General features: G+C 35.9%; 1 protein-coding gene across 2 annotated transcripts in view; it reads right to left on the reverse strand.

Annotated features, from left to right (window-relative positions):
- DIAPH2 (diaphanous related formin 2) overlaps nucleotides 1-16499 on the reverse strand; it is a 1070037-nt gene that overhangs the window by 458330 nt on the left and 595208 nt on the right. For both annotated transcript variants that reach the window (XM_040630182.1, XM_040630183.1), the window contains one exon: nucleotides 4917-5046. In XM_040630182.1, the coding sequence (XP_040486116.1) occupies nucleotides 4917-5046 (130 nt within the window). The remainder of the gene's footprint in view (nucleotides 1-4916; nucleotides 5047-16499) is intronic.

The following is a 16499-nucleotide window of genomic DNA, read 5'->3' on the forward strand; positions in this document are numbered from 1 at the left end:
TATCTATCTATCTATCTATCTATCTATCTATCTATCTATCTATCTAATCTCCGAAGTCTGCAAACCTTCATTGATTCTCCAATCTAGTTGTGTGGTCATGGACAATTCCGTCATCATTTTGGGCCTCAGTTTCTTGAACTATAAAATAATGAGTTTAGCCAAATTGCTATCTTGGGTCCCTTTTAGCAGGGAGGTGATGATGTCTAAAGCTTCTGCCAGCTCTGGAATTTTGGAAAATGTTTTGGCTTTTTCTTGCTGTTGTTCTCCCAACTATTTTTTTTTTTAATTTTTTATTGTGCTATTATTTTACATTTTCTTTTTCTTTCTTTCTTGCATTTTTCCCTACAATATTTCCTCTAGTCTGAACGTTTTATAAAGAAGTCAAAGTAGATAAATAGCTAATCAGAGTTACTAATATGACATGGAAAGATGGCAGATATCAAAAGGTATAGCTGGTAATGAAAATTTATAATGATTGATTTAATTCATAAGAAATTAACACTGTTTATAGGACACTTGACAGCTTTTATTTTGTAGGATGGCACTAATTTAACTGAAGTGAAACCCATCTCATATTTAAGTGAAATCTTAGGATTAATAGTGCTTTCAAATATATTAATGTAACTTTTCCCTGTTGAGTGGAATAGTTTTAATTAAACTTTACTAATTCTTTTGGTTTAATCCCTGGAGCCAACCTATAAAACACTAGAGGTTTTAAATCAAACTGTTAAAATCCTTAAAGCTCAAAGTTAAAGTGATAGCCACAGTGGTAGGGAGAACAATAAAGAATTTATAAAATATGTCTAGTAAACCAGCAATGCTTTATACAATATATATCTATATATCTATTATATATATAATTATGCAGACAAAATACACATACATATAATATTTAAAACTAATGATCAGGGGAAAGGTAATTGTGGTTTATCAAAAGAATTCTAGGGGTGTCTGGGTGGCTCAGTTGGTTAAGCGTCTGCCTTCGGCTCAGGTCAGGATCCCAGTGTCCTGGGATTGAGCCCAACATCAGGCTCCCTGCTCAGCGGGGAGTCTGCCTCTCCCTCTCATACTCTCCACTGCTCATTCTCTCTCTCTCTCTCTCAAATAAATAAAATATTTTTTAAAAAGTATTTTAAATATTTTAAGGCATCAGAGTTTCTATAGCAACCAATTTTTTTCTCTCTAAAGGCTCACTGGTATGTCAAACATGAATGAGAAGACCTGCAGATTTATAATTTAACCTAGAATAAAATGACCAGAGCAATATTATTTTATTAATTTCACTGGTAATAAAAGTATACTGTAGTGTTTAATGCTGAGCTTCATAAGGGATGTGAGAATGTCTGTTTAGAAGAAAGGTAAGTACTCTACTCCCTTACCCTGCCTGCGTGCCTCCCTGCTCCTGGCAATAACTAAATAGATAAATAAGCAAAACCAAACCAAAACAAAACCATTGTATCATTCTTTAGGCAATGCTTCATAAACTTTTCTCATCTAAGTAACCCAATGGAAGAGAAGATTGAACATTAGGGATCTGTTGCAAGTGTGAAATTTCTTTGAAGTCATCTGTTTTATTTTTAAAAATTCATGTGGATTTTAAATTCTGTTTCATAATATATATCTGTTTTAATGTGAAAATGATGTTTTCCCCCAATACTTTTGAGTTAACAGAGCTCTAGGAAAATATGCTAAGTTTATACCATAGTTTTGCATATTCAAAGATACACACAATTTTAGAAGCTTAGCTAAAGAATAAACACAATTATAAAATAAATTTTTCCATAGATCACACATATTTCCTACCTTCAGTTTTCCTTTCACTTTAAGTCATTTGTTTTGTCAGTTAATTTGAGGCCTATAACTCTACTACTCAACTGAAATAAACTAATTGCTATACAAGACAGAAAAGATCTTTATGTTACCAAAATTGATACTTGGGTTGCAAAAATCCAAAAACATAGAAAAAATTATTAGTCATACAATTGTTCTCTAGATATAAGTTATAGGGGCACCTGGATGGCACAGATGGTTAAGCACCCGACTCTGGATTTCAGCTCATGCCACAGTTTCAGTGTCATGAGACGGAGCCTTGTGTCAGACTCCATGCTCAGTGGGGAGGCAGCTTGAGATTCTCTCTCCCTCTGCCCCTTCTTGCGACCTCTCCCTTTCTCTCTCAAATAAATAAATCTCAAAAAGTAAATATGACTTATATAATTCAATCATTAACTTAATTAGTTTCATCTTATCGATATCCCTCTAGTTTGAAAAGAAAGGTACTTTTTGTATTTTTGAAGGTGATCATTTCACATCAAGACAGTCCATCATCAAATAAAATTGATTTTATATTACTGATCGATTTGTATTTTTGCTGGTTGACTATATACATGCTATGTACAGTACTAGAGGTGACAATGTGATTCAAACAAGACTGAACTGCATATTAAGCTAACAAGACAAGTTAGACTCAAATATCAAGGAAAAGTAACTATAAATAAGAGGTAATTGGCTTGACCTTTCACCCTGTTTTTTGTTTTTGTTTTTTTCCCTGTAGGCTAAATTCCAGAGTATTTCTTCCTAGGGCTTTAGTAGCAAAACATTTCTAAAAAATGGATTCTGAACAGGGATTTGACAAATGATAGTCAGTTGTCTTAGAGGACAGGGCAGGTGAGATTTCTAGGCATGGGATGCAGCATGAAATCATACACAGAGATAGGAATATCAGAAAGGAATAAAACGGCTCAAGAGAATATATGTCTGAGCACACTGAAATAAGAACTAGGAGGAAATGAAAGAGGGATGCAAACAGGTGGAATGCCCTTAAGAATTTGAGTTGAGACTGAATTTCATAGGGAAAGAAAAAGAACTAGTCAAAATAACTTGAAAATGGGTATTTCTGTGGCCCTAACAGTGAGACAGTGAGAGGATTTCTGGCAACAGTCTTTTGAAAACACGGGCAGGAAGAATACAGAAAAGCCGAAATAATCAAGATACAACAGAGAGATTTTGCTCTTGACATAGATAGGGAGAAAGAAGTTGGTGATAGTGTAAAATAAAAATAAGGAAGTATTTACCAAACACCCAGACACAGGAAACAAATAGAACTGGATGTAATAAATAGTTAGCTGAGAGTGTAGGAACCACAGGCACCCTTATGATTATCCCTTTCTAACAATACAATAGCAGCAGCTACAACATTCATAGCAGTACATAAAATATTATGATTACCACTATTAATAAAGACAGTGGTATAGCAACAGCTACATATTTACTATGTGCCAAGCCTTTTATTGAATGCTTTAAACATGTCAACTCATGTGATCTTGTTACTATGGTTCCCATTTTACAGACAAGGAAACAAAAACTTGGAAGTTTAAATTACTAGCTCAAGGTTATAAAACTAAGAAGTTATCAGCTAGGATTAGAACTTAATACTGTCTCACTTAGAAGGCTGTGCGTTATAGGTTAACTTCATCGATAACAATAGTGGCTAAAAGTTTGTATGAGATTATATAGACATAGAGATAGATATATAATATAGAAATACAGATAAGCTAGTATTTAGACTTAAAACCAAAGCTGACATAAGCTTCATTCTACATTTCATTACAGTTATTTCAGATTATTTTGACTAAAAGTGTTTATCAGATACATTCATGTAAAGTATCCTCAACGTAGAACTAAAAATTTAAAAATTAGGAATTAAAAATCATCATTGTAAAACTGACAAATCATTTTATTTAAACATATTCTTGATAGACTTCTCAAAATCTCTCTGAAATTGAATCTACATATTAAACAAATGAAATTTAGAAAAAAATCTGGTAAAGGGCAATCAAAAAGTAGTGATAGCGTTGAAATGATCTAATAATTGTCCTTATTTGTGACATTTCTCACATTTCCAATTACAAATTTTCCATTTCTCTATAACTCTGAGGAATTTCAGCAAGGACTCAAAAGCATATACCTCTCCCAAGTTTACTACAAACCGTATAAACCTGTTAGTGTTCGTTGAAGGGGACAAAAGTATGCCTATAAAACCCAGAATATTGTTTGTATAATACTGTTCAGTGGTCAGGGCACCTGGGTGGCTCAGCAGATTAAGCTTCTGACTCTTGGTTTCAGCTCAGGTCATGACCTCAGCCTTGCATTTGGCTCCCCATTCAGTGTAGAGTCTGCTTAAGACTCTCTCTCTCTCTCTCCCTCTGCCCCTCCCTCCCCCAAATAAATAAAATCTTTAAAAAAATATTATTGTTCAATGGTCATCTCTGCTAGTCTGGTATTATCAATCAAACCCTCAATGTATTTCTTTAATTTAATCCAGTGTGTCTTGTTTTGTGGTCCCAGGGCCAGAATAACAATAGGAAACAGAGCATGACGCCATAGTACTATTATTTTCTTTACTTAAAAATAAACCTTTAAGATATGATGTAAAATTATATTCACTACAAGTATAGCAGCAGCTCTCTGGCAATTGCTTCTCTAAAGAACTTCTACATGACTAACATGCAACTAATGTAGAATAATAGAAACATTTAGAAAATTTGTAAGCAAGAACTGTCTCACAATTATTTTGATATCATCAAAAGCCCATGGTATAGTTCCCTTGTAAACAATATACACTTAAGTATTAATGAAATGAATCAATGAACATACTATCAGACCAGACATGTGAAAGCTTCAATAACTTAGCAATGTTAAAAAATAAAGTAAGTAAAAAATAGGTCATTAAATGTACTGTACTGTCAAATATAAGCTAATGGAAACTATCTTCCTGCTTTTCAAATATAAGTAAACAGAAAAAATAAAATTAATATTTATTTAAACAGAAAAAATAAAATTAATATTTATTTAATCTTACCACTTAAAATATAATACTCAGGCAAGGAATAGTCTCAAAATAGTTACTAATTAATTACCTTTGCTTGCACTTTCTACATGTTCCAATTCTTCAGGAAATTTCAGGATATCCCGGTATTTTTCCTCACAAATTTCAGCAATAAAATGCAAGAGGGTTGTTTTTTGATCTGTTGATTTAGTATCTCTGATCTGGAATGAAATAACAATACTTTTAGTATATTTTGGGTAATGTAAATATAGACCTTATTCTTAAAAAGTGAAATGAACAGATGAACTCAATTTATTACACCTAATTTAAATTTTTTAAAAAAGTTAGGGGCACCTGGGTGGCTCAGTTGGTTAAGTGTCTGACTCTTGGTTTTGGCTCAGGTCATGATCTCAGGGTCCTGAGATGGAGCCCCGTGACAGGCTCTGTGCTCAGTGTGGAGTCCACTTGAAATTCTCTCCCTTTTCCTCTGCCCCTCCCCCTGCTCATGTTCTCTCTCTTGCTCTCTAAAGTAAATAATAAACAATATCTTTAACAAAAATTTTCTTTAAGTTAGGGGTAGCTTCCTAGTGGGGTCTAGCAACAATGCTCTAGATTTTAAAAGGAACATCATTATTTTAAAATACAAAAGATGACCTAAACCAGCAAAAGTTTAAATTTTAATATATATATTTTTAAATGTCTAAATTATTATGGCAAAATTAACTATTCTCTGAGAATAGAGCATTAATTTAAGTATTGATAATTAAAAAGTTAATGTGTGCTTATGTTATCAGCATTTGTTCTTTCCTTTATCACTGAAATATATTCTTGGAAGCTGGATTTGTTTGTGAGGTTATATTTATTTGTAGCCATTACTAATGCAAATTAATGTAAAAAATACATTTTACCTTCCTTTACTTGTATGGGCCATCAAATAAGAAAAACTGAAAAGTTCTTATGCTGATTTATAAATAGAATCTGACCACGCAATTGTGATGACAATTTTTTTCTGCTTATGTATGGTATTTCCTTTTCAGAGATACTTTTAGAAAAGAGATGCTATAGTTAGAACAATAAAAATCTTTAAAGTATAGGGCAAAAAATTTATGATGAAAATCTAAGTGTTTTCTCTAATAGAACATTCATACCAGACTAAGCTGCAAAAGAAATCAAGGATTTACCTACAAACAAAGGATAAGTATGGAATAAAGTATCAAGTTTTCTCATTCTCTTGGGTGTTTTAATTCTATAATCCTCAGATGATGGGTTTGCCTACTGATAAGGCATACTGATTTGGGGGTTTTAGCTTTAAGGATTACTCTGTTTAGAATAAATTCTTCCCAGACAGGTTTATGAAAAGGCTGTGGAAGATACTTAGGTAATTAACAGAATATTTAATACCTACTGTTTTACTGACAAAGGAAAAAAAAATCACATTTAATCAATCAGACCCATACTGAATCCATTTTGTACTATAGCTTTTTAACAGTTATTTATGTCCCCAGGATATTGAGAACTTAAAAGAAATATAGTCTAAAGGCTCAAAACAACCACAGGAGGTATGACGTTGACAGTTGAGGTGGTCACAAGGTCACAATGATTTCTTTTAGAATTTCTGGGATTACTTTATCCCGCACAGGCGAAATATTTAAAATTTTGTATTATCTTGCTGATCCGCCTAACACTTTCAAGTACTACAAGGTTAAAATGACACAACTTAAGGACAAGCTATAAGAACAGACCACAACAAAATCTCAAGGACAATTTGTGTTAAGTAAGGCTTGTGCTCTACTGGGTGTTATACGCAAACAATGAATCATGGAACACTACATCAAAAACTAATGATGTACTGTCTGGTGACTAACATAACATAACAAAAAATTTTTAAAAAACTAAAAAAAAAAAAAAAAAGTAAGGCTTGTGCTCTAGAGGAATCAATGGGAGGTTCACGTTCCTAAAGAAAGGTCTTTACCTGGGATTACAGTGTTACATGTTTACAAAGCGCATCATTTTCAGAGTATGCTGGATATTACAATTTATAAGACAATTCGCATTTTCTTTCTTTCTTACAAATTACCTGAATTCCTAAATGCTAAAAACATTAGGTGTTTAGGGAAAATTGAAGGTACATCTTCCTGAAGGAAAAGGAATTGAGCTATATTTTATAAATTCTGTATACAGAGACTATACAGATACACACATACCACGACCACCACTAATAAGAATGACAACAAAACCCTACCTAATTTTTCAGGACACCAAATTGTATAAATATATATAATTTTAAATATTTTAAATGCACATGGCCAATACTGGAAAGGAAAAACAAAAATAGAAAAATACCATTATGCTCTTATGTCCAATTTATGGGTGATTTAAAAACCAGCTTTTGGCATGCATACTTATGAATGCTTAATTTTCAGAAACAGTTTTTAATTGAGAAATATTTATTCAGAATCAGGTCCATTAATTTAATTCCTGTTAAGAAATTTAGTAGAGTCCATGGTTACATTCCAAAAAGATAAATAAAGCATAACATTTCAGCTAAATAAGTATTTTGGTAATTTGGTTGAAATCAGAAAGTTGCAGATACAGCATGGGTATGCTTTAAAAAAAAAAACTAATATTTCTTTCAAAGCATGGGCAAACATGGACAAGTGCCTGTTTTGTCAAGCCAAGGAATATCTTAGTTGGTATGGGAGATAAACTGTCAGATCTGTACTGCAATATTTATTTTTTAAATAACTTCACACAGAGAGTCTATTTTAAGGTTTCAAACTGACAGGGAATAATTGTGACAAATATGTGGTCTTTGTAATTTTTCTCTATATGTATGACCCTTAGGCCAATCCTTTTAAAATAAATATATACTATTAAAATACAGGGGGAAATAATTTTTGATTTATTGTATTTACTTCGTATTACCATGTATGTCTTCAGCCTCTCTTACTGCATCTACACCATTCGCACTGTCTCTCTCAGGACCTATTGTGTTGTTCTATGTCAACACAGAAGGCAACTAAGAACATTCACCTTTATCAGTTCTGAAGATTAATGGCATTTATCCAATAATTTGCTCTTTGAAGTATACTAGTTGGATATACACATTTCTTGGGGTAATACAAAAGTAATCTAATCTAAGTATGTGTAAAATCACTTCCAAAGTGTTTGAGTTAGTTTATTAAGAAATAAAATTGATTTCCATGTGATATCTGGTTAACTTGAAATTATGTTAATTTTGTATCAACATCAAATATTCCATTAATATTTGTCCAGATTGCCTAAGTCTCAGTAGTGGTTATACTGTCAACATTTCAAGGTTTGCTTCCATCAGGAGCCAAGTGCCTTTTGGCAACCCCGCCTGTGCTTTCCCGGTCTCCCTCTCACCAGCCACAGTTAGGCAGAGGTATGAGATAGATATAGGACTTCTCTTTGTGAGATACAAAAGGGTGAAAAAAATACCCTACAATCTTATATCTTGCATATATTTCCACATAATAAAAACACAAACAGCAGTTCCAGAAATCAGAAATATTTGAAAGCTAAAAATGTTTTATAATATTTTAATAAGCTATTATCAAATAATGATAATAAAAATATGACAGAACAATTTACTCTATTCACTGATAAAGCACCAACATTTAATAAACCACAGAGTGATTTTAATTATAATCATCTGACCAAAAATGTTACACATAAAGATTAATAACTGAATTTATACTAATTGTATCTACCTATCCTTTAATAAATTTCTGAAATGGTACATGAATATAAAATACCTTTAACAGAATAACACCTATATCTATAGCAAATTCTGATAGTTTATCTTTTTTCCAATAAATATGAACACTGTATTATGAAAGATAATATTTACACTTGACATGTTCCTATACATTTCCAACACTATAACTTAGGCAGATAGCAAAATATCTGAAGAGCTAATTGCCATTTCAAATATAGTTTTTTCAAATACTCTCATTCAAGCCTGAAAACCTAGTCTTTGCCCTGTCTCTGAAATTAGGTGGTTTTGAGCACACGGAAGCCAGCACACAGCCAGAGAGCCTGAGACAACATTTTAATCATCTACGTCAGTCACACTCAATCTTTTTGTGAAGGACCCCTTCTGTAGGTAATTTTCCCCTCTACTGAGATTTAAACCTATTTCTTCTTGCTCTGTCTTCAGTGGGAACTGAAAATAACTGGTCACTACCCTCTGTAAAACCACCTCTCACAGAGGAAAAGCTCCCCTGCCATGTGTCCTGTTCTTTAAACCAATTTTAGTAAATTTAACCTCTCCACACAGATCTTAGTTTTCAAATGTTTAACTTTGAAAAGATAGTAAAAACCCACTCAAAGTTTCCATTACAAAGTCTCCCTGCATTCTACTAGAAAAGCATACAAACTTCTTGGTTTTACATATATGGCCCTTTGTGAGCTGGCCCTTGCCTACTTTTCTAACGTGTCCCCGGATGCTTTCTGATGCATGCCCAATTCTTTGGTCTGATTACAAATGCATGAACACACCACGTAATGTCATGCCATTGTGCTTTTGCACATCTTGTTCTCTCTCTAGACTCCCCCTTCATCTCCTCTTTTTTCTTCTATCTGCCATGTGAATACCTACTCATATTTCAAGACCACTCAACTACCACCTCCTACCTGAAGACTTTTCTATCTTAGTAATAATTAATGTCTTTTTAAAGCCATGTTCCTTCACTATAAACATTTTAGTACAGTATTTTTTATAAGATTTCATTTATTTATTTGAGAGAGTGAGAGAGAGAGAGCACACAAGTGGGGGGGCACGGCAGAGGGAGAGAAAGAGGGAGCAGCAGACTCCCAGTTGAGCAGAAAGCCTAATGCAGGGGCTCAATCCCAGGACCCTGAAATCACGACCTGAGCCAAAGGTAGACACTTAACCAACTGAGCCACCCAGGCACCACAACACAGTAGTTTTTTCCAGGCAATATGAGTTTTTTTTCAAGGTAAGAGACCCTGTTTTCCTAATATTTTTTTTTATCCACAATGCCTAGGAGAATGCTAAAACATACTAGGTAGGCAATAAATGTTTCTGAATTAGGATTTTCCTCCACATAAGTTCCCACTTGCATGGGCTATAAGAGTAAGACTTCTAAATTAAACTCCATTCGTGTGTGTGTATGTATGTGTGTGTACATACACATATATATACAGAAAGGTTGACTACAAAGCCCATACGTTTCCAGGACACCATATTTGTTGAGAGATAGGTGGGAGTGAATGCCGGAATAAAATTATATCGTGTTGCTCAGGAAATGAAGCAACATATGCTTCTAAAGGGAGGCAGGTTAGAAGCAAAGCAAATATGAATGTAGAAGTACATTCATTGATCCACTGTGGGTAGGGACTGTGCTGAACAATAAGGATCAGAGATAAATGACGCACGGTACCTTTAAAGCATCAGGGAGCTCAGAACTTAGGAAAAAACACAAAATTATATAGAAAAGAGATGACATAGGAGAGTAATTTGGTGGCAAATCTCAAAGAATGGTAAAATTAAAATGATAACTAGGATATATATAAAAAAGGCATAAAAACAAATTCAAGACATATTGTAAAGACAAACAGGATTAAGTCACTGAAAAAAATATTTGGAATGAGGGAAAGGGAAAAATCAAAAGTTTTTGGTTTTTAAATTCTGGTTATTAAAAGAATGGGTGTATCATGCTGGTAACAAAGCAAGTAATGACTCTTGAATGAGCTGGCTTTAGGAAGGAGGTGATAGCTCATTTTTTAAACGTAAATGTTAACTATGTGGAGATAATCTATGAGAAGGTAGAATGGCATTCTGTTTTCTCTAATTCATTTTACCCTATATGAGTCAACCTACATATGCTTCTTAAAACTGCATATGACCATGCCACTTTCTTCCTTCAACATATCCAATGGTTCTTTACAACTTATTTAATAAAGTTCAAATTTCTAATCAGAATAGTTACTGAGGGGGCACCTGGGTGGCTCAGCGGTTAAGCGTCTGCCTTCGGCCCAGGTCATGATCCCAGAGTCCTGGGATCGAGCCCCGCATCAGGCTCCCTGCTCAATGGAGAATGCTTCTCCCTCTGCCCCTGGCCCTGCTTGTGCTCTCTCACTCTTGGTCTGCTCTCTCTCAAATAAATAAATAAAATCTTAAAAAAAAAAAAAAAAAAAGAATAGCTACTGAGCACAGACTTTGCATTCAGACAGAAATGGGTTTGAAACCTGATTCTACAATTCACGAGTTGTGTGACCTTGGGCAAGTTACTTAAACACTCTAAGCCTCAGGTTTTACGTCTATAAAATAGGCATTAGGTAAGTACTTATGATCACAGAGTTGCAGAATTGAGTAAGATATTGTATTATCATGCCCATGATCATTAAACAGATTAAAAGTGATGAGAGCCTACTTTAGCTTCCCTTCTTTGCAAAGAGTAAGTTTTTACCATTACTTGAAAGTACCTCAGTGATCTGGGCCCATTCCCACCATGATTATGTCTCTAGCTATTATTTCTTAACACTCCCTTCAGCCATGCTTGCTTCCTAGCTCCCTGAATTCATCAGGCATGTGTCTTACTCAGAGCCATTGCTGGTGCTTTCTATCTGACTGGAAGGTTTCACTTTTACTTATCTACATGGCTAGCCCTTTCCCCTCTTTCAAGATCTGTACGTAAGAGTCATTTTCTCATTCTAAAATTGCAATCCACTCTCCCAACACCTCTTACTTCCTCCCACTTTTATTTTTTTCCATAGCACTGATCTCAAATATACTATATACTCTATTTAAGTACTTACTCTTTCTTAACTCTCTTCACTTCTATGTCAGGTACCCAAATACAAGGATTTGTTGATCTGCTTTGTTCACATTTACATACCCACCATCTAGAACAATGGCTGGCCCATAATAGGTACTTAATACATATTTGTTGAATGTATGAATGGGTGAAGATTTCTACCCATTTGCTTCAGTTCTTCATGACCTTTGATGTTCTTTCTTCATCAGGTGGTAGTATCATCATTTAAGGGGAAAAGGAACCAACATTTTTTACCCATCTATCATGTGCCTATAGGCCAGAGACTTTGATAAATGCTTTATATTCATCATCGTTGTGTCTGTGTGTGTATGTGTGTGTTCAATTTAAATATTTATTGAGACTTGGAAGATAGCAGCTGAATAGGAGGATGCTAGACTCACCTCATCACAATAATACACAAGATAACTATCAAATCACCCTAAATAACTCAGAAATTGACCTGAAGACTGGAAAACAAACTCCACAACTAAAGGTAGAGAACAGGCCACTTTGAAGGAGGTAGGAGGTACAGAGACTCAGCTTGGGAGAGAAATAGATCATGGTCACTGTCGTGGGGAGGGAGATACGGTCCTAGAGAAGGGTCAGAGACAGACAAATACTAACACACAGGGGAGCACACGGGGAAAACAAATCCCCATAGCAAGTGGATTGGAAAGTGAGAGATGCTGAATTTCATGACTTCAGGCAACCAGTAGGACTTAAAGCCTAGAGTTTGAAAGGTTAGTGGGCTTGGCTGGGATTGAGCCCAGAGGGCACTTTCCTGCTCCTGGAGAGAAAGCAGGTAAACAGCAATCTGAAGAGAGCCTGGGCTCATGGTGTGGAGGTTATTTGCTGACCTCAGCATATGTCCCAGAGAAGCAGCATTCATGGAGAGACCCCTCCGGGAACAAAGGAACAGGCTGGCTGGTGCCATTTCCCTTCCTTGCCCCACAGCCTAAGTTCAGAGCCACTTCTGGGAACCAACATAGCACCAACACTTGCTACCTAACTTGCTTACAGCAAGCCTCACCCTCCCCCCCCCATTCTGCACTCTAGTGGTACTGCCTTTATCAGTCACACTTGCCTCAGTCCCAGCTTGGGGACCCCCTTTCCCAGGAAGACCAGCCCAAACCCCTGTTCACAGAGAGTCTCCTGACCGGAGAGTTCTGTGGAGCTTCTGTTTTGGCACTGGTGGCTACAGGTTTCATTTCACAATCAGGACTGTATTGGGGTGCCTGGGTGGCTCAGTAGGTTAAGTGCCTGCCTTTGGCTCAGGTCATGATCCCAGTGGGATTGAGACTGGCATCAGGCTCCCTGCTCAGCAGGGAGTCTGCTTCTCCCTCTCCTTTAGCCCCTCCCCCCCTTGTGTGGGCGCACACGGTACGCCCGTTCTCTCCCTCTATCTCTCAAATAAATAAATAAAATATTTTTAAAAAGTCAGGACTGGGGTGCCCGGATGGCTCAGTTGGTTAAGTGTCTCCCTTGGGCTCAGGTCATGATCCCAGAGTACTGGGATTGAGCCCCATGTCAGGCTGTCTGCTCTGTGGAGAGCCTGCTTCTCCCTCTCACTCTGCCTGCTGCTCTCCCTGCTTGTGCTCTCTCTCTCTGTCAAATAAATAAATTCATAAAATAAAAATAAAAGCAAATCCTTTAAAAAAAATCAGGACTATATAAATTTCAATCAGTAAATATTTGTTGAATAAATAAATACTTGAGAGAGGCCAAAGATAATTAGGACTGAATTGATGATTAGAGAAATCTTTGGAGACTTTCAAGCACAGATTCAGTATAGTATTGGGGTGCAAAAATAAAAACAATGGATAGCCAGAAAGAGGAAGCAATTTGTAAGGTAATTTATTCAAAATATTGACTGTGGACGATAACTAGATAATAGAGGGGGGTAAGCACAGGTAGCAGCTGGAAAATGGTGAAGCTAGTGACAAAAGTTATTATAATTATGTTATAAATTAGTTCAGCATAATTAGGACTGAAGAGATCAGGCAATGCAAGAACTAAGAATTAAAAATGAGTATGGAGAATGGATGGGCACAACTGCTTCACTGGTTGTCAAACCATGGTCCCTGAAAAGCAGTACCAGCATCATCTGAGAACTTGTTAGAAATTCAGATTTGGGGGCTATACACCAAATCGACTAAATCAGAAACTCTGAGGGTGGTGCCCATCAATCTACCCAGATAGCAATCTGCTATTGATATCACCTCACACATGTTAGAATGGCTAAAATAAAAAATACAGGAAACAATAAGTGTTGGTGAGGATGAAAGGGGAACCCTCTTGAACTGCTGGTGGGAATGCAAACTGGTGCAGCCACTGTAGAAAACAGCATGGATGTTCCTCAAAAAAATTAGAAATAGAACAACTCTATGATCCAGGAATCGTACTACTGGGTATTTACCCCAAAAATACAAAACCACTAATTCAAAGGGAAACATGCACCCCTATGTTTATCGCAGCATTAATTATAATAGCCACACTATGTACACTGTACCACAAGTGTACACTGAAAGATAGATGGATAAAGAAGATGTGGTATGTATGTATATGTACACACACACACACACAATGCGATATTATTCAGCCATAGAAAAGGATGAAATCTTGCCATTTGCAAGACCATGGATGAATCTAGAGAGTATAATGCTAAGTGAAATAAGTCAGAGAAAGACAAATATTATACGATCTCACTCATATGAAGAATTTAAGAAAGAAATCAACTGAACAAAGTGAAAAAAAAGAGAAAGAAAAAAATCAAGGGGCAGACTCTTAACTCCAGGCAACAGACCGATGATTACCAGAAAGGAGGTGGGTGGGGGGACAGGGGAAATAGGTGATGGGGTTAAAGAGTACACTTACCATTATGAATTAATAAAATGACAAAAAAAGAATTGAATGTAACTTAATTAATGAAGAGTAAAAGATTAAATGTGAAAATAGTAGCAAGAGTAGTGAGACAGGCAAGGCATCTTCAGAGCCAGGCTGGTTTGCCAGGCTCCCCTGCCTGTGATCCCTGGGTCACTAACAGCTTGGACTTCAGTCCAATGGCCCAGGGCCATCTCTGATGGCACCTCTCTCACCTGGACCAAGGACATGTGGACCAAATCCTGGAGGCCCTGTCCTCCTGAGTAAAATTTTATCTACACAGGACTGTTTTCTCTGCCAAATAGACCAAAAAGAAGGAAGGCCAGCAAGACATTAGTTCTTTTCTTAGCTCCTAAATGACTGACATTTCAGGAAACCAAAATGCTAAATGGGACCATAGGGGACTTCAATTCTTTCTGCTTCTCTATAGGCAGGGTCAGTACTACATGAGGACTCCATTACAGTGGGTGTATTTTTAGAGGTTCAGCAGAGGCCACAGTTCAAAAATATCTTCCAAACCTACATACTTGAAAATCCATTCTATCCTTACAGCTTTATCACATCGGCATAAGCCAAAGGTGGGTTTTGTCTTCTGTACAATGACAGAAATCACACATATAAAAATCATATCTGCTACCTCAGTGTGAATGGAAGTAAGTGGTCTTTTCCTGAGAAGAGGCTTGGATGGAGAGAAGAAGACTAGAACATTGCAGGCAGTAGCCCCTAAGGCTAGGAGCAGGAAGATGGGAAGATATGAGAGAGAAAGGATGTAGAAGGAGGTTGAGCTGCTGAAGACTTCCCACCTGGACATTTAGGTATGGCCGCCAAAGTACTGAGAAAAGCTACATGCTTAAAAAAGCCAGACCAAAATAATAGCTCACACTCTATGATTCCATTTTTATCTAGCAAATGTAAACTGATCTATAGTGACAAACAGCAGATCAGTGGTTACTTGGGAAGGGTTCAGGGTAGGTAAGAGGGAGGAATCACAAGGGTCATGGGGGAAATTTGGGGGGTGAACACTATCCTGATTATGATTATGGTTTCAGGAATGTATATATGGGCCAAAACTTATCAAATCATTAAGTATGTGCAGTTTATTATATCTCTGCTATACCTCAAAATAACTTTTTTTTTTTTTTTTTGGAAAAGAGTGAAAAAAAAAAAAAAAGCCTATGTGAGTACAATGTGCCTGCCAAATAATCCACCTCACACACCTCTGGTAAATTCTGGCAGAAACGAGTGTTTTCTAGGAGTGCACGTCACCTCTCTGAGAATTGGGTATTCTCTCTGTACATTGATAGAGATGAACTAGACAATCACAAGGTCCTATCTGGAGATCATGGTCTAGATTGTAAGGGTCAAATATGTTAACTGATGGAAAACCATTATTGAAGCTTAAAGGATTGGATACAAATACAAGGTAGGAATTATTAAATAACCAGCATATGTAGAGATATTGGGTAAAAACAATGGATTAAATACGTGCATCTAATTGTGCTATATCTAAATCTTCACCAAAAGGTTTTTTTAAAATATTTTTTTATTATATTATGTTAGTCACCAAAAGGTATTTTTATGCAAGAGCAAAGTCTCCAATGGGAGCTCCTGGAAAGAAAAAAAATATATATATAACATCAGAAATGAAAAACTTAATGGAAGGATTAGAAGACAGATTGAGGAAATTTCTCACAAAGAGCAATAAGACAGGGACATAAAGTAGGAAAAAAACAGATGAGAAATACACCCAAATAGCTGAATTGCAAGAGTTTTAGAAACATAACAAAGGATACAAACTAACTCAAGAAAACACTGCAGATCAAAATCATGAGTTTTCAGATTGAAAGGGTCACTTAAGTGGCCAGCATAATAGGTATGTCATTATAAAATTTCTTGACACTGAGGACAATAAAATCCTACAAGGTCACCTGCAAAGAAGGGTTCAGCCTCAAAAGTGGCCCTTGGAATCTAGAAGACAATGGCACTAG

Source organism: Ursus maritimus (genome assembly GCF_017311325.1).
Source record: "Ursus maritimus isolate PB19 chromosome X unlocalized genomic scaffold, ASM1731132v1 scaffold_X1, whole genome shotgun sequence".
Taxonomy (NCBI): Eukaryota; Metazoa; Chordata; class Mammalia; order Carnivora; family Ursidae; genus Ursus; species Ursus maritimus.